This window comes from Mustela erminea, chromosome 2, assembly GCF_009829155.1.
Source record: "Mustela erminea isolate mMusErm1 chromosome 2, mMusErm1.Pri, whole genome shotgun sequence".
Lineage (NCBI taxonomy): Eukaryota > Metazoa > Chordata > Mammalia > Carnivora > Mustelidae > Mustela > Mustela erminea.
Genome location: NC_045615.1, coordinates 75,601,292 through 75,623,793, shown reverse-complemented (window position 1 = coordinate 75,623,793; position 22,502 = coordinate 75,601,292). Strand labels below are relative to the sequence as shown.

Below are 22,502 nucleotides of genomic sequence, written 5' to 3'. Positions count from 1 at the left end.
AGTAGTAAATAACTAGGTTCTCAATCTCAAACTAGGTGTGTTTGTTTGGAAATCCCTCAATCTGATCCTCATGTTTAGATTTAGATTCAGGAATAACATAAAAGTGATATTGTGTCCTTTTCAGAATATCCTATTAAAAGGTATGGATGCTTGGTTTGTCTCAGTATAAGTAATATTAAAGATCACTTGCTTAGAAAGGTATCCATAAGTTCTCTCCATTGTAAAGATACCATTTCCCCATGATAACTAATAAAAAACTTACAAGGAGATACTACAGAACTCCTTTTGTATTTATTAGGTAGCATTCTACTGTAAGGGACATTCTCTTCTTTCCTATTTACTTACTTATCTAGTGATTTATTTATATCAGAGTGAAATTAGTTTCTTGTTTTAGTCAGTTGTTAAAATTTGTTACTATTACTGTATATTTTGATATTCCAATTGCTCTAGATTTATCCATTGAAAGCTCTCTGAAGATACATCCTCTGCCCTTCTGATTTATTGCCATCATCTTAAACCTTTCTAATTTTCTAGCTAAATAAGATTTTCCAGGCATATCTTATGCTTTTTGTGTCCTAGATCTGGATTTTTTTCTCCAAAGAGTTCTGATTTCTTTTAAAGTGAAGAATGGTATTTAGAAACCAAAATCTGGGTAATAAGTGTACTCACTGCTACCGAAATGTCATTGCTTCTAGTACTTCTCAGTGATAGAGCTGAAGTAGATACAGAAATATATTCAACAAAATACGTGTAAGACAAATATACTAAAAATACTGGGAAAAATCTTAAAAGACTGGAATAAGTGGATAAATATACTATGTTCATTGATTATAGGACTCAGATTATTATTAGGATGTCAATTATGAAAATGCCTTAGCATCTTATAAGGCTGCAAATCTATATGTTGGCTGGAATTGTGGTCACATCTGGGGGCCAAATGGGGAAATATCCACTTCTGTGCTCACACAGGTTGTTTGCAGAATTTAGTTCCTTATATTTGTAAGACTGAGGGATTCATTTTCTTACTGACTAGAACTCCTTTGTAGGCTGTGAGCTGGAGGATCCCACAGCTCTTAGAAACTGCCTGAATTTCCTCATCATGTGGGATTTCTCCACATGATATAACACACATACACACACACACACTTAGTTTTTAACCTCTAATTCCATTCAACACCACAATGTATCTTCTAGTCTTCTTTCTTCAATAGTGTGAAAATTGGATCTCATTATAAATGCAAATATATCAATTTTCTGAAGCCTTAAATATACTGTAAGATTGCAAAGGGGACAGAATATATTGGTATTTGAATAAAAATATATATGGTATTTGAATATTAAAAAAAAACAAGGCAGGGAAGTTTCATGACTTTAATAATTCACATTACTTTTGGGGGAAAGGAATTTGATCATCACAGATTTATTTTTTTCTAGTTATCTGTGATCCTGATGTGAGGCAGAACCTCAACAGTAGACGTAGGTAAAAGTCAAATCATGCAGAACTTTGTAAGCTACTTTAGAGAGTTTGGGTGTTGTTCTAGTACAAGGGGAATTGGAGGCCTTTCTGTTAGGCCTCTATTGCACATTTGTTTGGGTAAACACCATTAACAGCTTTTTTTAAAGTTATTTCCTGGTAATGTTTATTATTTACTCAATCTTCAACTCATTCTAAAACAAGATTGGAAGTGCTTAGTGCAAGCTATACCAGTAAGTTAAAATATTAAGCAATCTAGCAAATAGAGATAAAAAATAAAATGGAGCTGGGTAACAAGAAGTCAGGGTGAAGTCACCTTTAAGAACTTTAAAGTTACAGAGGTTTGTTACAAATTTTATCTGAGATTTCTGGAGACTAGAACAGTTTGAAATAACCCATCCCCCAATCTCTTGTGATATGCTCACTTCAAATAACAGGCCTTCACAGGAACCCCCAAACTACCATGTACACCACACAGAATTCAGACTCATTTATGGCAGAATCCTCGGATTGTTTTTCTTGCACTAACTTTTCAAAAATCTTTCTGGTTTCTGATAATTTAACCCTTTCAGTTTAAGAGAAAAATGGACAGGTAGTGCTTGTTTATTTAACAGCAGCCAACTGAAGCAAACGATTCAAGCCAAAAATTCACTCCATTTTTGTAGGAAAGTATAGTTTTAAATTGTAATTGACCCTCTGTTAGGAGAAATACATGGATTTCCACAGGGAAAAACTGAGCACTGAGGACAAAGTCTCTAGTTCAGGAGCACTGTAGTCACACATCAGGATCACAGTATCAAATTAGAGACAACTTGCACATTAAAATCTGATATAATTTATCACACGTTATTTCACATTCTACTGCTTTGCTTACTTTTTGTTGGTTTTTGTTGGTTTCTGTTTACTTGCATACATCAGTAAAGTTTCAGAAAAACTTCAATTATAGAAGGACAGTTATTTAATGCAGGAAGGATAAACAATTGCGTTGGGAGATTGGAAGACATTTTTTAAAGTTCTTATACTATCAATTTAATTATGTATTTCTGTGTAGTAATACTCATTCTATGAGTAATGTCTTACATTCTTGCCAAGAATATTTTGAAAGGACTTTGTTAAAAGTATGTCAGCTAAATCACTATGGGTATATCACCGCTAATGGTGTCATTCACACGTTGTGAAACATACAACTCTAGATCTAATTTTGTCCCCAAATTAGGTCATTGCAAATTATCATATTAAAACTGCAAATTGAGGGACAAGGAGATGGAGATGAGAACAAAGCAAAAGGAAGACACCAATTCCTTTTTGTAAAACATTGGGATAGGACAAAACAGAGTAGAAAGGCTGAGCCCTTTGAAAAGGATAGTTTTTTTGTGGGGTGTGTGTATTAATTCCATTTAATTATAAGTATAATTAAACTTGGGCTAACCAGCCCGCTCCGCACTGTACCCGGGTAGCACCTGTGCTCTCAAGTTAACCTAATTGTACAGAGGTGCCCGTTTTCTGACTTCATACACAAGCCATCACGATTATTTGAGTTTTCCATTTTCTTTTCCCGGAAAGACTTGTTCCAGTCATGAAAAGGGTATGTTTGATGTAAAGACACGTAGTTTATAATTATTACTGTCGTTATTACTAACATATTAAGTACGGGAATGTCTTTGTTGGAAGTTACCCACCAGGGCCTGCAAATCTGAGGCACACACTCTCCCCGCACCGTGCCCCGCGCTGGCTAGGCTCAGAGAAGGTCTATCCCTGCACCTTCCAGACCCAAGCCCTGGCTTGGAGGAAAGCGAGGCGCGATGGTCATTGTTCACTCAGGCCTGAGGGAAAGTTGCCAGAATACCAGCACATCTTACTTTTGGTGAAAAGTTCCCCTGACTCCAGCTTTCAGCACTTGGGACGGGCGCGCACATCGCGACTCTCCCTTTCTTACTGTGGGGCACTCTGCGAACACACCCACAGTCACCTCTGCGCGCTCCCCGGGAACCCGCTCAGCACACAGCGCACCCCAGCGGCGGCGTGGCCTCCTTCCAGCCGTGGCCACTTAGCTTCCGGAGAGCTAGCCAGTTGCCTCCGCCGCCGCCTGAGAATCTGGGGACCCGACAGACTGCAAGACCAGTCTCCGTTGGACCCCAGGGAGGACGCGCGGCTGCTGCGCCTGCCCCACCCGCCACACCTGGGAGCGGTGAGGACCAGGAGAGGCGGGGCGCGGCGAGAGGCAGGCGAAGTGCGGGAGCGGCTTCGCTGAAAGCCAGCCGGACTGGAGCAAGGAGGAGGGGGAGGGTCTCGGGGCAGAGTCCTGCTACTCCGAGGGAGGGACCCCAGCTGGGGTGGAAAACAGCACAAACCAGCTGCAGAGACGCTGGGCGCGGATCATGGAGCGGGCCAGCCCCGGCTCCGGGGGGTCGCAGCTGCAGCGGGACCAGGATTGCGTGGAAGCGTGGCTGGATGATCACTGGGACTTTACCTTCTCTTACTTTGTTAGGAAAGCCACCAGGTAAGAAGAGGACCCCTGGAAGACCCACCCGGGGCGCTGAGAGTGACCTGGGGGCGCATCTCTCTCCCTTACTGAATATTCCTCTTCCTTTACCATTAAACAACCTCTGTTCCCAGGCCCTTTGCTTTTTAAGTAGGTCTTTGGTGCTGTTAGGGTGTAAAGACCTCGACTTCATGGCCAGTACAGTCGAAAAGCCCAAGTGTGGGATTCGATCTAACTTGCTCACAAAGTTCAAATACAGAAATGTACATGCGGACGCCCCCCCGCCCCCGCCCCCGCCCCATACACATAGCCCGGCTGCCCTGTTATTCCCTGGGAGCATGGTTATTTACATACGTCCGCGCTCACGGGCCTTCCCGCAGCCCTTCTCTAGCCTCCTGGTCCCCCTAAATATCCTTAGCCAAACCAAAACAGTTTTTGAGCCCCTTCCCTGCAGCTCCGGAAGCACCATTTCCAGCTCGGTCCTAGCGGATCCGCTCCTCCCCTGTCCCCCCTCGCTCCGGCCCTTGGCGGGGCGGGGAAGCCGGGGTAGGGGCGAGACCACGAGGAGCCCAAAGGCAGCAACATGCCGGAATCTTCCCAGAGTAAGTGCTGTCGCCTTTTGCCCCCCTCCAGTCCCTTGCTTGGCCCGGGCCCTTCCTTTCACTCTTTTCTTGCTCCCAAGGCGGCGCCGCTGAAAGGGCTCCGCGGAGGGGTTCGCCGCGCGCACACAAAGGTCGCTGGGGAGGCGCGGCTGGAGCGGACAGCAGGGGACGGACGGGTCCCGCGCGGTCCCAGCCGACCCCAGAGGCCGGCTCTTCCTGGTCGGGAGCCAAGCGCCGGGGCGGCCGCTGCGGACGGCGGGGAGGAGGGCGCCTGTCCTTTGGGAAGTGGCTGCCCGGGGGGCAGTTGGGGCGCGCGTGAGAAACGCTCGCTGTGGAGTTGGGGAGGAATTGAGGCTGAAGTCGAGGAAGGAGGAGCTGGAGCAGAGAGTGCGTGGCGGGCGGATCCCCCGAAGCCTGCGGAGTTGGAGAGAAGCCGCTGGCCCGGGCAAGATTCTTCTCGCGGACTCAGCCCGACTCCTGGAAGTGCCTCTTTGGGGAACGGTCCCGAACCCGCCGCCGCTGCCGCCTTGTCCAGGCAAGGGCCGTCGGGCAGCTGACGCTGGCTGCCTTGGCCGTCGGGAAAGCGCACTCAAGGCGGTGATGGTGGAGCGGCCGGCCAGGGCAGGGCGCTGGGCTCCCACCCGCCGGCGCTCGGTCTCCGCTGTGCCGGGCGCTCCCCGCCAGGGGGCGGCGCAGCGCGGGGAGAGCGGGCGGCAGCCGGCGGCGGCGCGGTGGCGGGGTCGGTAAGGGAGCAGGCTTCGAGTCAGCACCTCACCTGGGCACGTCGTCGCCCCCCGACGCCTCCTGGAGTCCAGAGTCTGCGGAGGCCGCATGGTCTGCACTTCGAACTTCCCATGTTTGCTATGTTGCCCTTTGGAGACAAAACAAGGTAGTCCCTTCAGCATCGCCCCCACCCCCACTTCCCACTTTCCCTTGGGGGCGCGGAGCTGGGTGCTGGGTGGTGGCGCCCGGGGCACAGCAGCGGGGGGATGCTTCACTGAGAATGGACTGTCTGATATTTTTGTCTTCCTTTATTCTTTTACGGTGAATTACTTGGGGATCTCTGAAGGGGCTCTTTTTAAGGCTGTTTCTCATAACGAGTTTGTGTCGATTTCATCACTTTTGGGGGTTTTGGACTGAGACGACAGCTTAGGGCAAGTCTTATCTCTTCCGTTTAATTACTCCTCCCTCCTTTCAAAGTCCTCTAACCCCGCTTTGGTAGTCCTCCTTCAAAATCCCAAATCTGGAGCAACCAGAGGATAAATCCTGAAAAGAAAATGATTTCTTTTCAAAGGACACTTTCCTGCGAGTTTGGGGTGAGGCACTAAGGCCATCTAGATCTGGAAATATTGATTGTTATGGGCCCCCAGTTTTCAAAGGTCACCTGCTACCCGAGGCCATCTGTCCCTAGTTTCCTTTCGCCCTTGCCCACTTCCACTTTTCTGTCCTTACTGAATGGGGAGGGGGCAGGAGAGCCGGGCTGATATTTTTCAGTGTGTCAGGGTGTTCTTTGGAGGTGTTCTGTAGGCAGATTATTAGTAGTTGAAAGAAAAAAGTGATTTGTCTTTAAATCAGCATCAATGTCCTCTTCTTTTTTCCCCTCTCCCTTTAGAGATGGAAACTTGGGATAGTTTGGTGATCGTTTTTAAGTAGTCATACATAATAAGAACACTTCACTCAAAGCCTGCTGGTACTTTGAAAGTAACATTTTACTGGAAGTTAAATGGAAAGGGTTAAATTTAATTTTCTTTTCACCTTCCTTTTTCTGCCAAGTAGCATTCGATTAAAATCCTCATTTTTCAAAGTTACACTGTTCACTGTAAAATTTAGATCATCTGAAACTCTATATAAAGACTTTTTTTGGCTATGGTTTTTATATTATAGTTGATGTTGATAATATGAAATGTATGGGTGTACATGTACATTTTTATATATTTGTAAGAGTTTATGTTGAGTGTAAGTTGAAAACGAAAGTGTAAAATATTTAAGAGTAGTACAGGCCCTCATTAGGAGATATAAAGTGCTGAAAGTTGTCAGTTTAAAGAATATAACCAATATAGTCAGAGGTTCCTGTTTGGCCTTATATTTGGTGGCATTAACTGGAGATTTAAGTTTGAGAGATTAGACAGTAGTTGGTTATAAAAATTCCAAACTTCTAAACCCAGTGTGATTCATATGGTTGTGGTAAAAACTTATTGCAGACATTCTAACTCTACAGCTAGGGTCCTTTTTTTTTTTTTTTTTTTTAAACTGGAAGCTGTTACTTTGCCTTTTTCCCTTTGTTATACTTTGTAAGTGTAAAATGAGTACTGTATGTGATCCAGGACCCCATGAAACAAGACAGTTCTGTAGAAACAGTTAACATGTTTTAAAGTTTTAAATAAATTTGGAGTCACTTAGATTGGCCATCTGTGCTTGTAAACAGGTATGTTAATGGAACTATTCCTACTTTATTCGATTTAATTGTTGTCTTTGGACATTCATGCATGCTTTTTTATCCTATCCCTGGACTGAATGATCTGTGCTCAGTAGTTGTCTTCGAACAGAATGAAGGTTTCTGGCATTCCTAATTCTCATTTAAATACCTGTGAATTTTCATTGACCTTGAAAGAAGTTCTGCTGCTGTATTACGTTGTTTCCTATAACTGTCTTCAAATAGAGTTAAGCACCTAGTTAAAAGCTGCAAGCTTGGGGCATAGATGCTTTTTAGTAATCATAGCCTGTTTATGTGAATTTGAGTGTCACTCGAACAATTCATAACAATCTATTGGCATAAAAATTCATTTGAGACTAGTAAACTACAACATATGGAAACTCCCACCCTCAATTCTAGACAACTTTGCAGTTCTACCCCCCTGAGATTCTTAGTTAATTAAGGGCTCTAATCTTCATGCATTTGCAAATGAAGGCTTCTTGGTGCTAATGCCACTTTAACAGCTGTCGTTGTTTTTGACAGCATATTAAAATAATGTTACCTTTCATTAGTTAACTAATCATTTCTGCCATTGTGCATGTTTTAGATCATTTAGTATAGTAGGGGTAACGTGATTGACTTTTTATTGCTTTGTTTTGTACTAGGCAAGAGCTTGAGAATATTTGGCATATAATGGAAATAGGAGTTACTAAGTGAGCACAAGTTTTTATGACCACTTGGATCAAAGTCCAGAAACAGAAGTTTTACACTTCCATGTAGCTTTCTATGATAGACTTTTTATTTGACACTGCAGAACTGTGCTGAATTAGTTGACATTCTGGGTCCTGTACTTGGGATTTTTTTTTCTTTTCTCTTCTCTTTCTTACTTTCTTTTTTCTTTCTTTTTTTTTTCATCATTTTTTCTTATCTCTAAAAACTGTAACATTTTTATTTGCAAGATATTTATACTAATCAGATGATGGATATACAATAAATATTGCCATCCACTTTTTAGAAATACTGTTTCTGTAATTGTATAGGAATATAATTTTTAATTTTCAGACAAATGATTTGCTAAGCATATTTTATTAAGCTGTCACTAGTGTCGAAGATTATAAAACCCTGTGGTTATTGATTCAGTCTGACTTTAATATTATTTATAATATTTTTATGATGGTAATTCTGATGCAGTAATGACCCTTTCTTTTCGTATGGTTTATAAGCAGGGTTCATTTGGCCAACTTTAAGCTGTTTTTTAGTGCCCTGAAAGTACTCATGTGTATCAAATTCTTTCCTCCTAGAAGAAGTTATAGGAACCCCTAAAATGATATTTTTCATTGCACTTCTATCGATAGTGTTCTCAAGGTTTCAAAATCAGATCCACTTTAAAGTCTGCAGTGCAAGGTCATGAGTCCTAACAATGTGGTAGAATTAATGCAATGACAATTAGTCATAGATGGATATCTCCAAATAAATCTATTTGCTTAGCTAACAAAAACTTAAGTAGGCATACAGTACAATTCAGTAACTTTTTTTCAGATCTGTAGAAATCACCAATATTTTCATAAGATCATGTTTCCAACATCTCAAGGTGTACAGTTTTTAGCATTTTGAATATGTTGTGCAAAAAAATTTTCTTTTAAAGTAATTCCACCTAAATATTTAGATATTTAAAATATCTGAAATTGGCTTTTAGGTGAACTTCCTAATGCATTTTAATAATGCTCAGGAAAGATTTCTTCTGTAATTGAAAAGGCTACACAGAACTGTTTGGTGTTTATTAGTTTATCCCCCAAACATTTTTCAACCTAATAATTTATTAAATCTGTAACTGTTATGTTGAGTTATATTTGTTTTTTGTTCTCTGAGCTGGTTGTAGCATCATAGGCCCTTTCTATGATGAAAGCCTTTGGTAAGGACTGCAGGGCAATTGAATAAATCACTGAATTGATTGATCGTGGAGGGTTGAAAAATGAATTTAGGATAATTTCTTGAATTTCTGAATTTAGGATGCAGGCTAGCTACTGACTTTGCAGGACTTCCTGTGAAATTAGTTTAGCTGGACAGATGTAGATTCAGTTTGACCAGTGTTTACAGCTGATTGATGTGGTCTTGGAGATATCTGTTGAATCAGGTGTTCAGTAAAAAGTCCCTGTGAACTACATACCTAGGAATAAAAATTGAAGAAAGTATTTCCAACATGAGTCATTCATTTGATATTTAGCCCTGTAATCTTATTTATTGACTTGGTATTCCCATTTAATTTAAATTTTATATATATATATATATATATATATATATATATATATATATTTGTGTGTGTGTGTGATATAAATGCTTTATTCATTTTCTTTAACTGGTAGGAATTTATACTTATTGCTAAGCAAATGTTTAAGGCAGGTAAAGCAAACTGAGTCTTAAGTTCTTAAGAATCATTTTGCTAGCGGGGTGCCTGGGTGGCTCAGTGGGTTAAGCCGCTGCCTTTGGCTCAGGTCATGATCTCAGGGTCCTGGGATCCAGTCCTGCATCAGGCTCTCTGCTCAGCAGGGACCCTGCTTCCCTCTCACTCTCTCTGCCTGCCTCTCTGCCTACTTGTGATCTCTCTCTGTCAAATAAATAAAATCTTAAAAAAAAAAAAAAAAAAAAAAAAAAGAATCATTTTGCTAGGGATACCTGGGTGGCTCAGTCAGTTAAGCGTCTGCCTTTGGCTCAGAACATGATCTCCAGGTCCTGGTTTTGAGCCCTGTCTCTGCCTTCTTGCTCTGTGGGGAGTCTGCTTCTCCCTCTGCCCCTTCCCCTGCTTGTGCAGGACCACACGGGCATGCTCTCTTTCTCTCAGATAAGTAAAATCTTTAATTTTGATAAGTATTCTAAAAAACTTCTAAAAAGCTCTTAAGGATATCTATTTATTATTTCTCTGGTTTGTAATTTGTACTCAACATGCTTTTTCAAGTGTTTTCTGCCATTGCTTTAGCTTCTGTATTCTTCAAGACTTTTCCCTTGATTGTCAATTTTAAAATCAACCTTTTGCAAATTATCTTCTCTGAATAATTTTATTAAATCTAAACTTGGGAGAAGAAAGATCCCCCCTCTAGTATCATATCCCTAGTGATAACTACAAAAAATAGCAATCATTATTTCTACTCTTTGTTGAATACATATGCCAAAGTTGTAAGAAAAGATCCTAATCTTTTAAGCTGATGAAATAATTAAAGCACACACACACACACACACACAGAGGGTTTTTGAATTAGAGGGATCATGTAATCCAGTGTTTCTTACACTTAAATAATGTTCCTTTGTTAAAAAAAAGACATTCTTATTCATCTCTAATATATTAGTTAGAAAGTGTTTGGTCGTAACTACTTCAATTCATACAAAATTGACTTATATAAGTAAGTACCTGGAGATTGTTTGATTGTGAAATTCAGCTGATCAAATATTGTCAAGATTCTGCTTGTCTTTATATCTTTTTATCTGGCCTTCCGTCAGTCCATCCACCCGTCCATTCTTTCTTCTTTCCATCCATCCATCCATCCATTCACACATCCATCCATTTTTGGGCCCTATGTTGTGTTGGCTTTATTCTGTATGCGTTCATTATATGCTGGAAGCTATTTTCAGGGCAACTTTCTGTGGGTCTTAAAATTCTGATGTTAGATAAATACCTTGTTATTTATGTCAGTCCTTTCAAAATTACATTGGCCTTGCTTGGGTCATGTGCCTGCTCTGGACCAATCACTGTGTTCAGAAGAATAGGGTTATCCAAGTACTTTGATGTGGCAGGTAACCTGTAAGATGAAATACCTTTAGGGGACAGGGAATTCCCAAAAGAAAGTGATACAGACACACCCAGAAGTTCCAGATATCCACCACACCTAGTGTTGGACTTCCTTTCATTTAATGTTAGTTAAATGTGGAACTCTTAAGAGTAGGTATAGTTTAATCATAATTACAGCATTTTCCCAATTATAACACCAAAATAAATTTATAAGTGAACTGTGAATAAAAGTGGTACATCTCCAGCCAGATGCTAATTGACAGCATTTATTAAATCAACATTGCAGAGTGAAGATGGCCCTGACTGCCCAGTAAAGGGTCTGGTGAGGTCAGCTCACCTTTGCTACAGTTGCCCTGATGATTCACTTCTCCTACTGGGTCTGCTCAGTCACCAAGCTTTTATTCCCATAGGACAGCATACCAGCTTATGGTTTGTACTTGATTTGAAAGCATATTTGCATATATTAAATTTGTCTCTTTTTTATTTTCTCTTTTATGCTAGAACCACGGAGCTGTAGTGTGATTGTAAACACAAGTATAAACCTGGTAGAATTGCAGGACAGTGCTTGATTTTAAGGTGGTCATCCCAGTCTTTTAAAGTATACGTCTTTCACCTTTTTGTTTTGTTTTGTTTTAATTATCATCAGTGTGAAAATGCAAAATTAAGACCTTTTCATAGAAAAATTACAGATATTCAAGACATACTTGTTTGGGACTCTCAGGCCTTCACATACCTAGATTGAAAAATGCCAATCCAGTGCAATCTTCTCTTATCTCAGCTACAAAACGAATTGGATTATGTATTTACAGCATCGGTGTTTGTTAGTTATTATGCTTCCTTTCAGCTATAAGTAGGTTTTCCTTTAAGGAATATTTTTCACACATGTGACTGTGAATGCACGGAAAATTACAGAACATGTTTCGTTCAACTCTTGGTCAAATTTGAATGTAAAACCATAAGATGCGATTCTGTATTTTATTTATATTTGGTCCCAGTTAATTTCTCAGATGTTTTCATAACTAAAGTGAACTTGGAAGTACTGAATAACTTCAGGCAGAGCATTCACTTCCTTTCCATGACAGATCCAGGCGAAGTAATCGCTATAAGCTCAGCGTAGAGATTATTCAAGGGTATCACTTGGACGTGCTCCAAATCTTCCCAGGTTCATTTAATAGCCTATTATAGTATAGTCATCTTTTTTTCATCTAAGCCAGTGCTCTTCAAAAGGGATGTTATTGGGGGTGCCAGAGTGACCAAGTTAGTTAAGTGTCTAGCTCTTGATTTTGACTCAGTTTGGGATCTCAGGGTTGTGAGATTGAGCCCTGCATCTGGCTTGATCCTGGGTGTGGAGCCTGCTTAGGATTCTCTCTGTCGGGCACCTGGGTGGCTCATTGGGTTAAAGCCTCTGCCTTAGGCTCAGGTCATGATCCTGGAGTCCTAGGATCGAGCCCCGCATCAGGCTCTCTGCTCAGCAGGGAGCCTGCTTCCTCGCTGTCTCTGCCTGTTTCTCTGCCCACTTGTGATCTCTGTCTGTCAAATAAAAAAATAAAATCTTTAAAAATAAAAAAAAAGATTCCCTCTCTCTCTCTCTCCTTCTGCCCCTCCCCTGCCCCCCAAAAAGAAAAGTTGCGGGGATGCTATTAGCATTCAGTGGTGACCTTTTTATGTTGTTGTGAGAGGCTGTTAGACGCACTGCAGGATGTTTAACATCTCTGTGGCCCAGACATTAAACGCCAGAGCACCCCCATCATTATGCTCCACATTTGCAAGTGCCTCCAAGGGCATATTACTACATACATATTGCTTGTGTTCTAATACTAAAAACATAGTATTTTGAACTGTTTAATATTGTTCTGAACTGTTTTTAATTTTGATTTCTACTGGTGGTAGATGGTGGGTAAGGGCCCTAGGTGGGAAAAATCTTAGCTTCAACTGTAGAACTATCTCTTTAAAAAAGTATGACCTTAGGTGCTTTGTCTGCCTTCTTTGTAAAATGTAAGTAGCATTTATTTCATAGGCTTCTTAAGAAATTTAAAGGAGATAATGCATATTTCTTTCTCTTTTTTAGAGTGAATTTCAGTAGTTTACTGTTTTATCTTGAGAATCATTAGCACTTTGAATATAATCATATATTTTAATAGTCATTCTTTTATTCTGGTAAGTGGGAATTAGAACCAATGAATAGTGATTTCATAGATTCTAAGAGACCTTATTTTTTACGTGAAAATTAATTAATGATTTGAATAGAACCATTTATGGATTGTGTGAGGTGCGGGAAAGGGAATTTGAATGAGAGTCCAGACCTCCCTGTGTTGTCCACAGCCCAATTTGGCCCAAATCAATAACCCTGAGCTTTCAAGTGGGAGAGGGTAGGAATCAAGGCAGAGAAATTCATTAGTGAGTTTAAAATTCTCTTTCCTTCTTTTTTTTTTTTTTAATGTAATTTGAGAGAGTGAGAGAGAGAGCACAGAAGCAGGGGGAGCTGCAGAGAGAGAGAGAGAAAGAGAAGCTGACTCCCCACTGAGCAGGGAGCCCAACACTGGGTTGATCCCAGAACCCTAGGATCTTGACCTCAGCCTCAGCCAAAGGCAGCTGTTTGACTGAACCACTTGGGGCACCCCCTCTCTGAGCATTCTTGATTCTCACAAGAACAGATTATCAGATTCTCAGATTAAGTAGTTTTCTTCTTTAACTAACTGCTTTCCAAATATGAGTAGTGGATCCAGGTCAAATTATGCAAGCAGTATAACTGAAACTATAAAAGCAATTATTGTGCTTTTCCTATAGATAATTTTGGCAGATTTCCATATGAGTTTTTAACCATCCCTTTCTAGACAAGAAATTAGTACACTTTTCCTAATCCTGGTTTTGAAGTGATTAATTCACACAACTGAAGAAAAAAAGCATTGGCAAGAAAGAAAAAAGGATGATGTTTTAACAGTAAACTTAAAAACATGGGGATATATTGTGTTTTGTACATTACTCAGGGCCTGCAACTTTTTACTGTTTTATCTGAGACACCCTGCAAATCTCCCCAAATGTTGCTGCTCAAGGACTTGCTGCATAGCCTTCCATGAAGCGTAGGTTTCAGTCTAGTTAGAGAAATTCCTCATGAGCCCCTTAGGATAGGAACTAAAACAGACCAACTTCAGTCCCCAAATCTGTAGCAGAGTGTTAAAGTATTATTTTGTCTAGTATTAAAACCATTCTCTAGTTTAGAATTATGGTTATTATGAAATATTGCTGTGGTTTTCATTACAGGTAGTTAGGTATATATTTTCTCACATTTGTTGTCAGTCTTATTTTATCTTCGGTATTTTGAAAAAATCATCTTTAAATCTCTAATTTATTTTTGCAAAAAATTAATTTTTAAGTGATAATGGAAAAACAAGTTATGTTCTTGCATTTATTTTTCTGAGCTAAATGTTCAGCTCTTGATTCACAGACCTGTACCCCTGGGGCTAATAATACATTATGTGTTTATTAAAAAATTTTAAAAATTATAAAAAATAAAATAAAATGTTCAGCTCTTCATTTTTATATATTATTCAGAAAATTGTCATATGTAAGTGTAGTTATTAGTCTAGGGAGTCTTAATGTTTTTTCAGTTCTAATTTGAAAAAATACTATCATTAAACCAACTATGTTTTTCGTATGTGTTTCTGTAGAGACATTAGTGTTTCCAAACTAGGAGCTTAAGAAGCAGTGGCTAACATCTAGTTATTCTGTACAAGGCCACTGAATAAATTATTTTTATTTTTACAAAAGATTGGTTTTGAAGATACTCCATTTAATAATATTTGATTAACTTAAAAATAATAACTATCATATATTAAATATTGTATTAGACATAGAGTTTGTGTGTCCCAGACTCTGTGCTATCACTTTATATGCATTATTTCCTTTAATTTTTTTACAAAGATTTATTAGAGAGAGAGAGAGAGTGTGTATGTGTGTGTGCATATGTGAACCAGGGGAAGGGCAGAGGGAGAAAGAGAATCCTCTAACAGATTCCTGGCTGAGCATGGAGCCCAACACAGGGCTCAATGGATCCCTGAGATCATGACCTGAGCAGAAATCAAGAGTCAGCTGCTTGACTGACTGAGCCAACGAGACACCCCTACTTTAGTTTTCTTAAGAACCCGAGGAAGGTTTGTCATTATCTTCATTCCTTTATGGAAAGAGTTAATAATGTACCTAAGGTTTTACTGTTAGAAAGAAGCAGCTCTGGGGTTGAAGCCCAAGTCTGTCCCACATAGGGTGCTTACCCATTAGGCTCTACTGGAGTTTAGTGTCAGCGGTAAGGGAAGCAAAGCAAAGTCTCATAGATTTAATGTCATGTGGATTCTAACGCAGGAAAAGGTTCAGGTTTCTCCTAGGGCCATTTAATGTGCATGCGCATTACTAAATAATGTGCCTGGAGACTTTGCCCAAGTGGGTTTAGTTTCCATATATAATTTTAGAGTATAAAAAGTGGGAACTCTCAAATGACATTTTAAAATAGAATGGCTGAATATTTAGGTACTAGGCCATCACAATTATATTTTTAGTATTAGAACACAAATACCCTAAGTACAGTATATTTTCAAAGAATTTTTATCCTTAGATACATTATTTTAGGCAAAAATACCAAACACATTGAACTTACTGCTCTACAATTAGGTTTCATTTAATTGTGTTTTTAACTTAGGAGAGTTATGGTGTTTATATCACAATTTTACTTTGCTTTGTAAATTTTTCTTCTTTCTTCCTCAGTTTTCCAGATGCCGAGAAATGTTATATAAAACCTAGGCAAAGTATTTTAATCATTTTCCCCTTTTAGGACATCTGGAATATTAAATACATATTTTAAGGCATTTCTGTCTTTTTTAAGATTCATTTTGTAAGATGAGTAAGCACTTCAACGTTGGTAGAAAGTTAAGTTATTGCTGCATAGAGTCCTTATGGACTCAGACACCTATGTGCGTGCGTGTGTGTGTGTGTGTGTGTCCTTTGCCAATCATATTTGAAATACTATGCAAGAGTTTATATCCCTCTGTCCTGTCAGTAAGTTGTGCATTTCCTATTTCATATTTTTAGATAGAAGACATTTTGAGGAAGCTGTTACATGTCTAGATTAGTGGAAAATTTCTAGAACACAAACTATAAATTGTAGTTTTCTTTCCTGTGATAGGTTTTTAATAATCTTGGGTAAAAATGAGAAATTGGAAAAGGAGGAAGAGTTTTGATTGTTAACAGTGTATGTGCCTTACAGTTACCTTTCATATTTTCAGTGAGGATTACTAATCAACTTGTAATATTTTTAGAAAGAAGATGAAGTGTACTCAATAAACAAACTTAAGTCTATTTTAATATCCATAAAAAAGGTAGGCTAGGTTTGAACCATTAAATTAAATCATTAAGTTAGTTGATGTTACCATTTTAAGAATGATACACTTTTCATCAACTTAGAAAAATATAAGCACACAAGGTTCTGCCACATTTATAATTTTGAGGAAATAAACTCTGTTATAACCACTGTAAAAAATGACAATCCACCTTCTAAGCTTTCCCACTATCCCGAGGTTTTTTTTTTAATCTTTTTTATCATTCACAAATGAACGAACTTGGTCATCCCTCTGTGTATTACTAAAGATTCAAAATGTCTAACTAGAAATATCCAGCTCAGCCTTTTCCTGCAGCAGCTGCTAGAACCCGGCTTCCTGGCCTTTTGAGTGCATGAACTCATTTGGTTTTGTAGGGCGCTCCACCTACTTTGTAACACCATTTTAAAGGGTGCAGTGCTGGTAGTGTTAATAAAGAACCTCAGTGAAATCAAAATGTGTTAAACATTACTCTTCATGACACTCAAATTGCCATTGCATGAGCAGTTTGGACTGCAAGAGTCTTCCCTAAAGTAGAATATTAAGAAAATAAACTTCTGATTGAACTTACTAATATTTAAAAGGATTTGAAATGTAAAATTCAGGTCACATTTGTGACAAGTCATGGCAAGTTTTTGATAACTGCCGTTTAGCTTTATTTCCTGTCATCGAATTAGTATCAATATTTTAGGCTCTTTACTTGCTCCGTGTGGGAAAGGGTCCCATTGTGCCTGAGCAACATCTAAGGTGTATACAAGTTTGAAACCACAGATGATACTCACATTGTGTTACCCGAGAGGAATAACTCCCAACATTGATTTTGCTAACCTCCAGGGTTTTTCTACTTATTTTAAGACATGCTGTAAAAGTTAAAAACAAACACACACAAAACGAAATTTAAGTTAGTCATTTAAAATGAGTATCTCTCATTTATGAGGTAAGAAATTCTTTGTATCATAAAATAAGGAAGGATATAAGTGAGTGGAATTTGGAATGGAGAGAAGGAATGATTTGGACGGGATGTTAAACATCAGGATCTTGTCACTGAATGTAAATTTTTGGCACCGATTTTCACAGCATTTCCCTTGACCGGGGCTTTATTTCAAGTGTCTAGGGCCTGTTAGCTTTCCTTAACAGCCTTGTAAAGTGAAATCAACTGAAAGACTTAAAGAGGGCCGCCCTGCTTTTAATTGCTGCCAGCAGTTAGCAAGCACATGCTTATCCACGAAAGCAGAACCCCTAAGTGCTTGTACATTGGGTCAGAATAACTTGCAGAACTGTGTCTCTTTCCTTCTTTTTGCTCTGATAGTTAGGCTGCAACTTGTATAGAGTTATGATAGGACTCTTATTTTTTTGGAAGAGGGAGAACTTCGTGGGATTCTATTAAGAATGCCATTCTGTAGTATCTGCTTTGGCCAAGGGCTTTGAGTCATCAGGTTGCCCGTAGCCAGCCTGTTTCCAGACCTGTTAGCCCACTCCGCTTCTGGGTTTGTACACCAGGAGCACCTTTTTTCCCCTCGTTGTTTCTCTGATTCTTAGAACTTTATGAAGAAAGGAACAGGCACCACTTCCTACCATCTTGCATCTCCATTGGAATGAGCGCTTAGGGTACAGGAAATAGCAAAATCTTAAATATATGGAGGAGATTTTGAAATACTTTTATAAGTGTTTTCTAATTTGATTCCTGTATCAGTCCTGCAGGGTGAGTGAAGGAGTAAGGAGGTCCTTCTCCCATTTAAAAAAGAGGAAGTGGAGGGGGGGGAGTTACTGAGTTGACTGACCTAATGATCACCCACTGGCCTGTTGAGAAAGGAAGCCTTTGTTGGGGGGTGGGGGGTGTCTTCATGGCCTGTTAATACAGCTGCCCTTGTTTACAACTGAAAGACTGGAAATCCAGAGAAAGTTGTAAATGATTCCGGCTCACTTCTGTGTAGTCTTATAGCTTCTGATGGCCTGTTTGGTATTCTTGATTTTATACCTGTTGAAGACAGCACCTTACACTTCATCAAGATGTCAGTAGAGGTGGTATTTTCCCTGTTTTTATAGAAGATGAAGTTGAAACTCAGAGGAGGAAAATTGTTTGCTTCTGGCCATATAATTCATTTGTAGGAAATCCTTAGATTAGATTAGAATTTAGGATTCCCAAAAACTTATCCCCTTGATGCTTTGTAATCCCAAGGATTTTTAGCAATTAGTCAGCCTCTCATTTATGAGTCAATTATAATTTTTTCTATTAAATACATGGTGTGGTTTTGAGAGTAAAATGAAAGAGCTTAAAGAGAAATTTTATACCACAAATCATTAATCTATAAGCTTTCCAAAGGTTCAGTTATTATACATAGGATCACAGTGTGGTAGTCCTTTGCGCTCTTTTGATGGTAAAATTAGTGTTAGTGCTTTGATAGCCTGGAGCTCATTAGTATGCTGTATAGAACCTACCTTTCCTTTGTTGTCTATCTGCCAACAATTTCAGTTGCGGAAAGGAATATAGAATGAGTGGTGTGGTCAGAGGAAATATAGGATACCCAGTTAAATTTGAATTTCAGATACCACTTAGACTAAAAATTATTCATTGTTTATCTGAAATTCAGTTTTAACTGGGTGTTCTGTATTTTTCTTTGCTGAATCTAGCAATCTTAAGAATCACCGTTCTCTTGAACACATTCATTATACATTTTTTTTTTCAGTGCATTGTTTTAGATTTATAAAACACGACCTGATTTTAGAGAAACAGACCTGGGATTTTTTTCAGGACACAATCCTTAATCTTTATTTTCCGAGTCCTTTGAGACATTTTTTACCTCAATGGCTTAATGTGCCATCTTTTTATGATCTGAGTGCAAAAAATTAAGTTAGAGAATGTGTTATTTTAAGTGATCTTATTCTCTCTATGCCTTGTATGCTTGAACTTGAGTTTGACTCTTCTGGATGCAGCCAGAAGTTACAGAGTACCTCCTTTGGGATAAGCATTGATGTTCTGGAAACACTTACATTCTTACAGGCCATACGCCTTGGAAAAGGAGACCTGGATTTGACTCCTGATTTTGCTATCAAATAGAGGTCTTTGGTTCAGCCATTTATTTTTAGCTTCATAATTTAGAAAACAGGGTCGTTAATGCCTGCCTTACCAGGTTTAAATAAAATGGTGCCCCCCCTTTTCTCCCAGTATCATTCATATAAGTACTTTTCAAAATCCTAAAAATTAAGGAAGAGAAGTGAAAATAGAAAACCTATCCTATCCACAGGAGTGATTTGCCCAGTCAGAAGTACCATCTAGGTTTCTTGAATCCCATCGAGTACTTTTTTTTTTTTTTTTTAACCCTTATATCTGTCATGTTCACAGTCGTCTTTTCCATCTTTGTTCATTTGAATCCATTTACACTTAACTTCATATGTTGGCAAAATCCAATATGTATATAAATTAACTCCCGAACACAACATAAACTTCAGTTTTGGAGGCGTGGTCACTGAATGGTGTGCCTGGGGAATTTAGTACTCTCTGGTGTGCAGCATAGTGCCTGACACACTCAGATCTTTACCTTAGGACAATAATTCATTCTGTAAAAAAAATGATATTTAAGCATGAATCCAATTAAAATGGGGGAAAAAAATCAGTAGAAAGGATTGATTGCAACTTTATCTTGAAAACGGACCCACAGATTATGAAAGTAAATTAACCTTGTCCTAGATTTAATAAAATTTATATTATAATGAATATTTCATGCTAAATTTTAGAATAAACAATTTTTAGTATATGTGCTGCCAAAGCAAGCACTAGAATAAACAATTTTTAACAAAACTATTACATAATCAATTAACTTCTCCATGTTTGACTTTTATAACAGGGTGAGAGATTCTTTTTTTTTTTTTTTTCAAGAAATAGTTTTTCAAATTACTATTTTGGAGGTTTCTTCAGATTTTTCAAGGATATCTCTTAGTCTTGAATATAATTATTTAAATAAAATTCTCTTTCCAAGTAACTTATGTCATTTTCCTTGTTGATTATTTTTGTATTTGTTAGCTGGTCTTTAATTGGGCATAGCCCTTAATTGTTAGTGGCATTTTGTAATATTATAGTTGTCATATAATGTAATTGTAAAAAAAATAATATATTGTAATGGTTCTCCAACATTGATCTACTTCTAGAAATTCTGTATCTTATATAAGAATTTTAATTTTGATTTTCAGATTATTTGTATTTGTATAGAGACTGAAATATTAAAAAATTAGCGGAAGAGGATTAGTAGTCTTAAGAGGAAAGGCCCACTTCATATGGCCACCTGGGTCATACACTACAAAACTTTAAGGGATGTGTGATGAGAGAGAGATGTAAGAAATAATTTAATTTTATTTGTGGGGTGGTTCCTAAGTGAGTGTTTTGATATTATGATAACGTATATTTTCCTGCATATGCATATAACTACAGGGACTCAGATAATCAATAATGTGATCATTATAATGTGGTCATGAGAAACCCCATCCCCCATGACTGGTGGTTAATAAAAATTGTTGATTGAATGAGTGAATGTATAAGATCTGCTATTCTTGTATAATTTAATATTAAATTCCGTCACCAAGAAAATAGCTAGAAACAAAAACACTTGTGAGGCAGATACAGTAATAAAAAACATAAAACAAAGAATTTTTAAGCACTGGCTCCATTTAAGACATATAGTAGATCCTGCAGGTTATATGAGAATAAATTAACCATAGTCAGTTAGGAGACTTACATCCAAGAGGTAAAGAATATTAACAGTTAGGGCGCCTGGGTGGCTCAGTGGGTTAAGCCGCTGCCTTCGGCTCAGGTCATGATCTCAGGGTCCTGGGATCGAGTCCCAAATCGGGCTCTCTGCTCAGCAGGGAGCCTGCTGCCCTCTCTCTCTGTCTGCCTCTCTGTCTACTTGTGATCTCTCTCTGTCAAATAAATAAATAAAATCTTAAAAAAAAAAATTCTCCTTTAAAAAAAAAAAAAAAGAATATTAACAGTTAAACCACAGTGTTGATTTCTTGTAACAAATATACCAGCATTCATATATTCAAAGACTGTTGTCCCTTTTGGTGTAGTTAATTTAGGAGCCCAATTTTTGATCCATTCACTTTACTCAAGAATTATTTATTGTAGACAGACCGTGAAACAGGCATTTTCTAAGACAGACAAGTAGCTCTGATGAAATTTACATCTGGTTGAAGGGGACAGACAATAAAACAACAGATTAACCAATAAGAAAAATATCCAGTAAGAAACATTTAGGTGCTGGGAGGTGAGAACATCATGTGTCAGAGGCCACTCTAGGGGGCATGACCAGGGAAGAATTGTCTGAGTGGAGAATGTAGAAGCTATGATCAGCCAGACCTAGGTGAGGGGAAAACATTCTGGACGGGGAACAGTTAGAGCTTGGGGTGCTTGAGGAGAACCAGGGAGGCCAGCCTGGCCAAGTGGAACTGTGGTAGGGGATTAAAAGATTTTGGGTTTTGTTCTCTATTCACTGAGAAGCCAAGTAGGATAATTGACAATGTTAAGATATATTTTGTTCAAAGATTGCTCTGACTGCTGTGGGGAGAATGGATTGAACGGGGGCGAGTATAACATAGAGAGACCAGTGGGGGCTTGTGGCCACAGTGGACTGGGACCAGGACTTAATGCAAGAGATAGAAATGAACAGATTGGGATATAAGGTTTTGGGAGTCACATTGACGCAACTTGACTTGGACATGAGATTTGAAGGAAAAAGAACTTTAGAGTAATTCCTACATGTTGATTTGAGTAACTAGGGAGGTGATGGTGCCCTTTTTAATAGGAGGAAAAATGGCAGAGAGTGAGATTGGAGTAAGATGATGGGTAGGGCATTAGGAATTCTGCTTTCACCATTTTAAGTTGTCTGTTTAGATAGCTGCATGGATCTGTCATGTAGATATTTTGATTAAAAAAAAAGTTGGGGGTGCCGGGGTGACTCAATGGGTTAAAGCCTCTGCCTTTGGCTCAGGTCATGATCCTGGGGTTCTGGGATCCAGCTCCTCATCTGGCTCTCTGCTCAGCGGGGAGCCTGCTTCCTCCTCTCTGTCTGCTTCTCTGCCTACTTGTGATCTCTGTCTGTCAAATAAATAAATAAAATCTTTAAAAATATGTAAAAATTAGAAAAAATGTTGATCACCATTTTCCAATAAGAAGATAAGAAATAAATTGGACTTAATTTTATAATGGTAGCTGAAATAACTCAAATGCCTATTTTATATTGATTTAACAATTTAAGTTACATGTACATATGTTTAAATCACATAAAATATGTTAATTTAGACATAGAGCTTTTTCCCTATCTATATTTTACAAAACAATTTTAGTCAGAAACTTCCTGTACATTTTTGACAGCTTCGCATGCTTTTTTGACA

The 22,502-nt window shown here is 38.7% G+C and overlaps 1 protein-coding gene across 4 annotated transcripts in view; it reads left to right on the top strand.

Annotated features, from left to right (window-relative positions):
- The first annotated feature begins 3,449 nt into the window (after window positions 1-3,449).
- PDE5A (phosphodiesterase 5A) overlaps window positions 3,450-22,502 on the top strand; it is a 149,768-nt gene continuing 130,715 nt past the window's right edge. The window contains exon 1 of one of the 4 annotated variants that reach the window (XM_032333296.1): window positions 3,450-3,974. In XM_032333296.1, the coding sequence (XP_032189187.1) occupies window positions 3,853-3,974 (122 nt within the window). In that variant the 5' untranslated portion in view covers window positions 3,450-3,852. Of the gene's footprint in view, window positions 3,975-4,477; window positions 4,559-5,342; window positions 5,448-11,909; window positions 11,915-22,502 lie in introns of those variants that run through there. The other 3 variants (XM_032333298.1, XM_032333297.1, XM_032333299.1) reach the window with 3 other exon arrangements.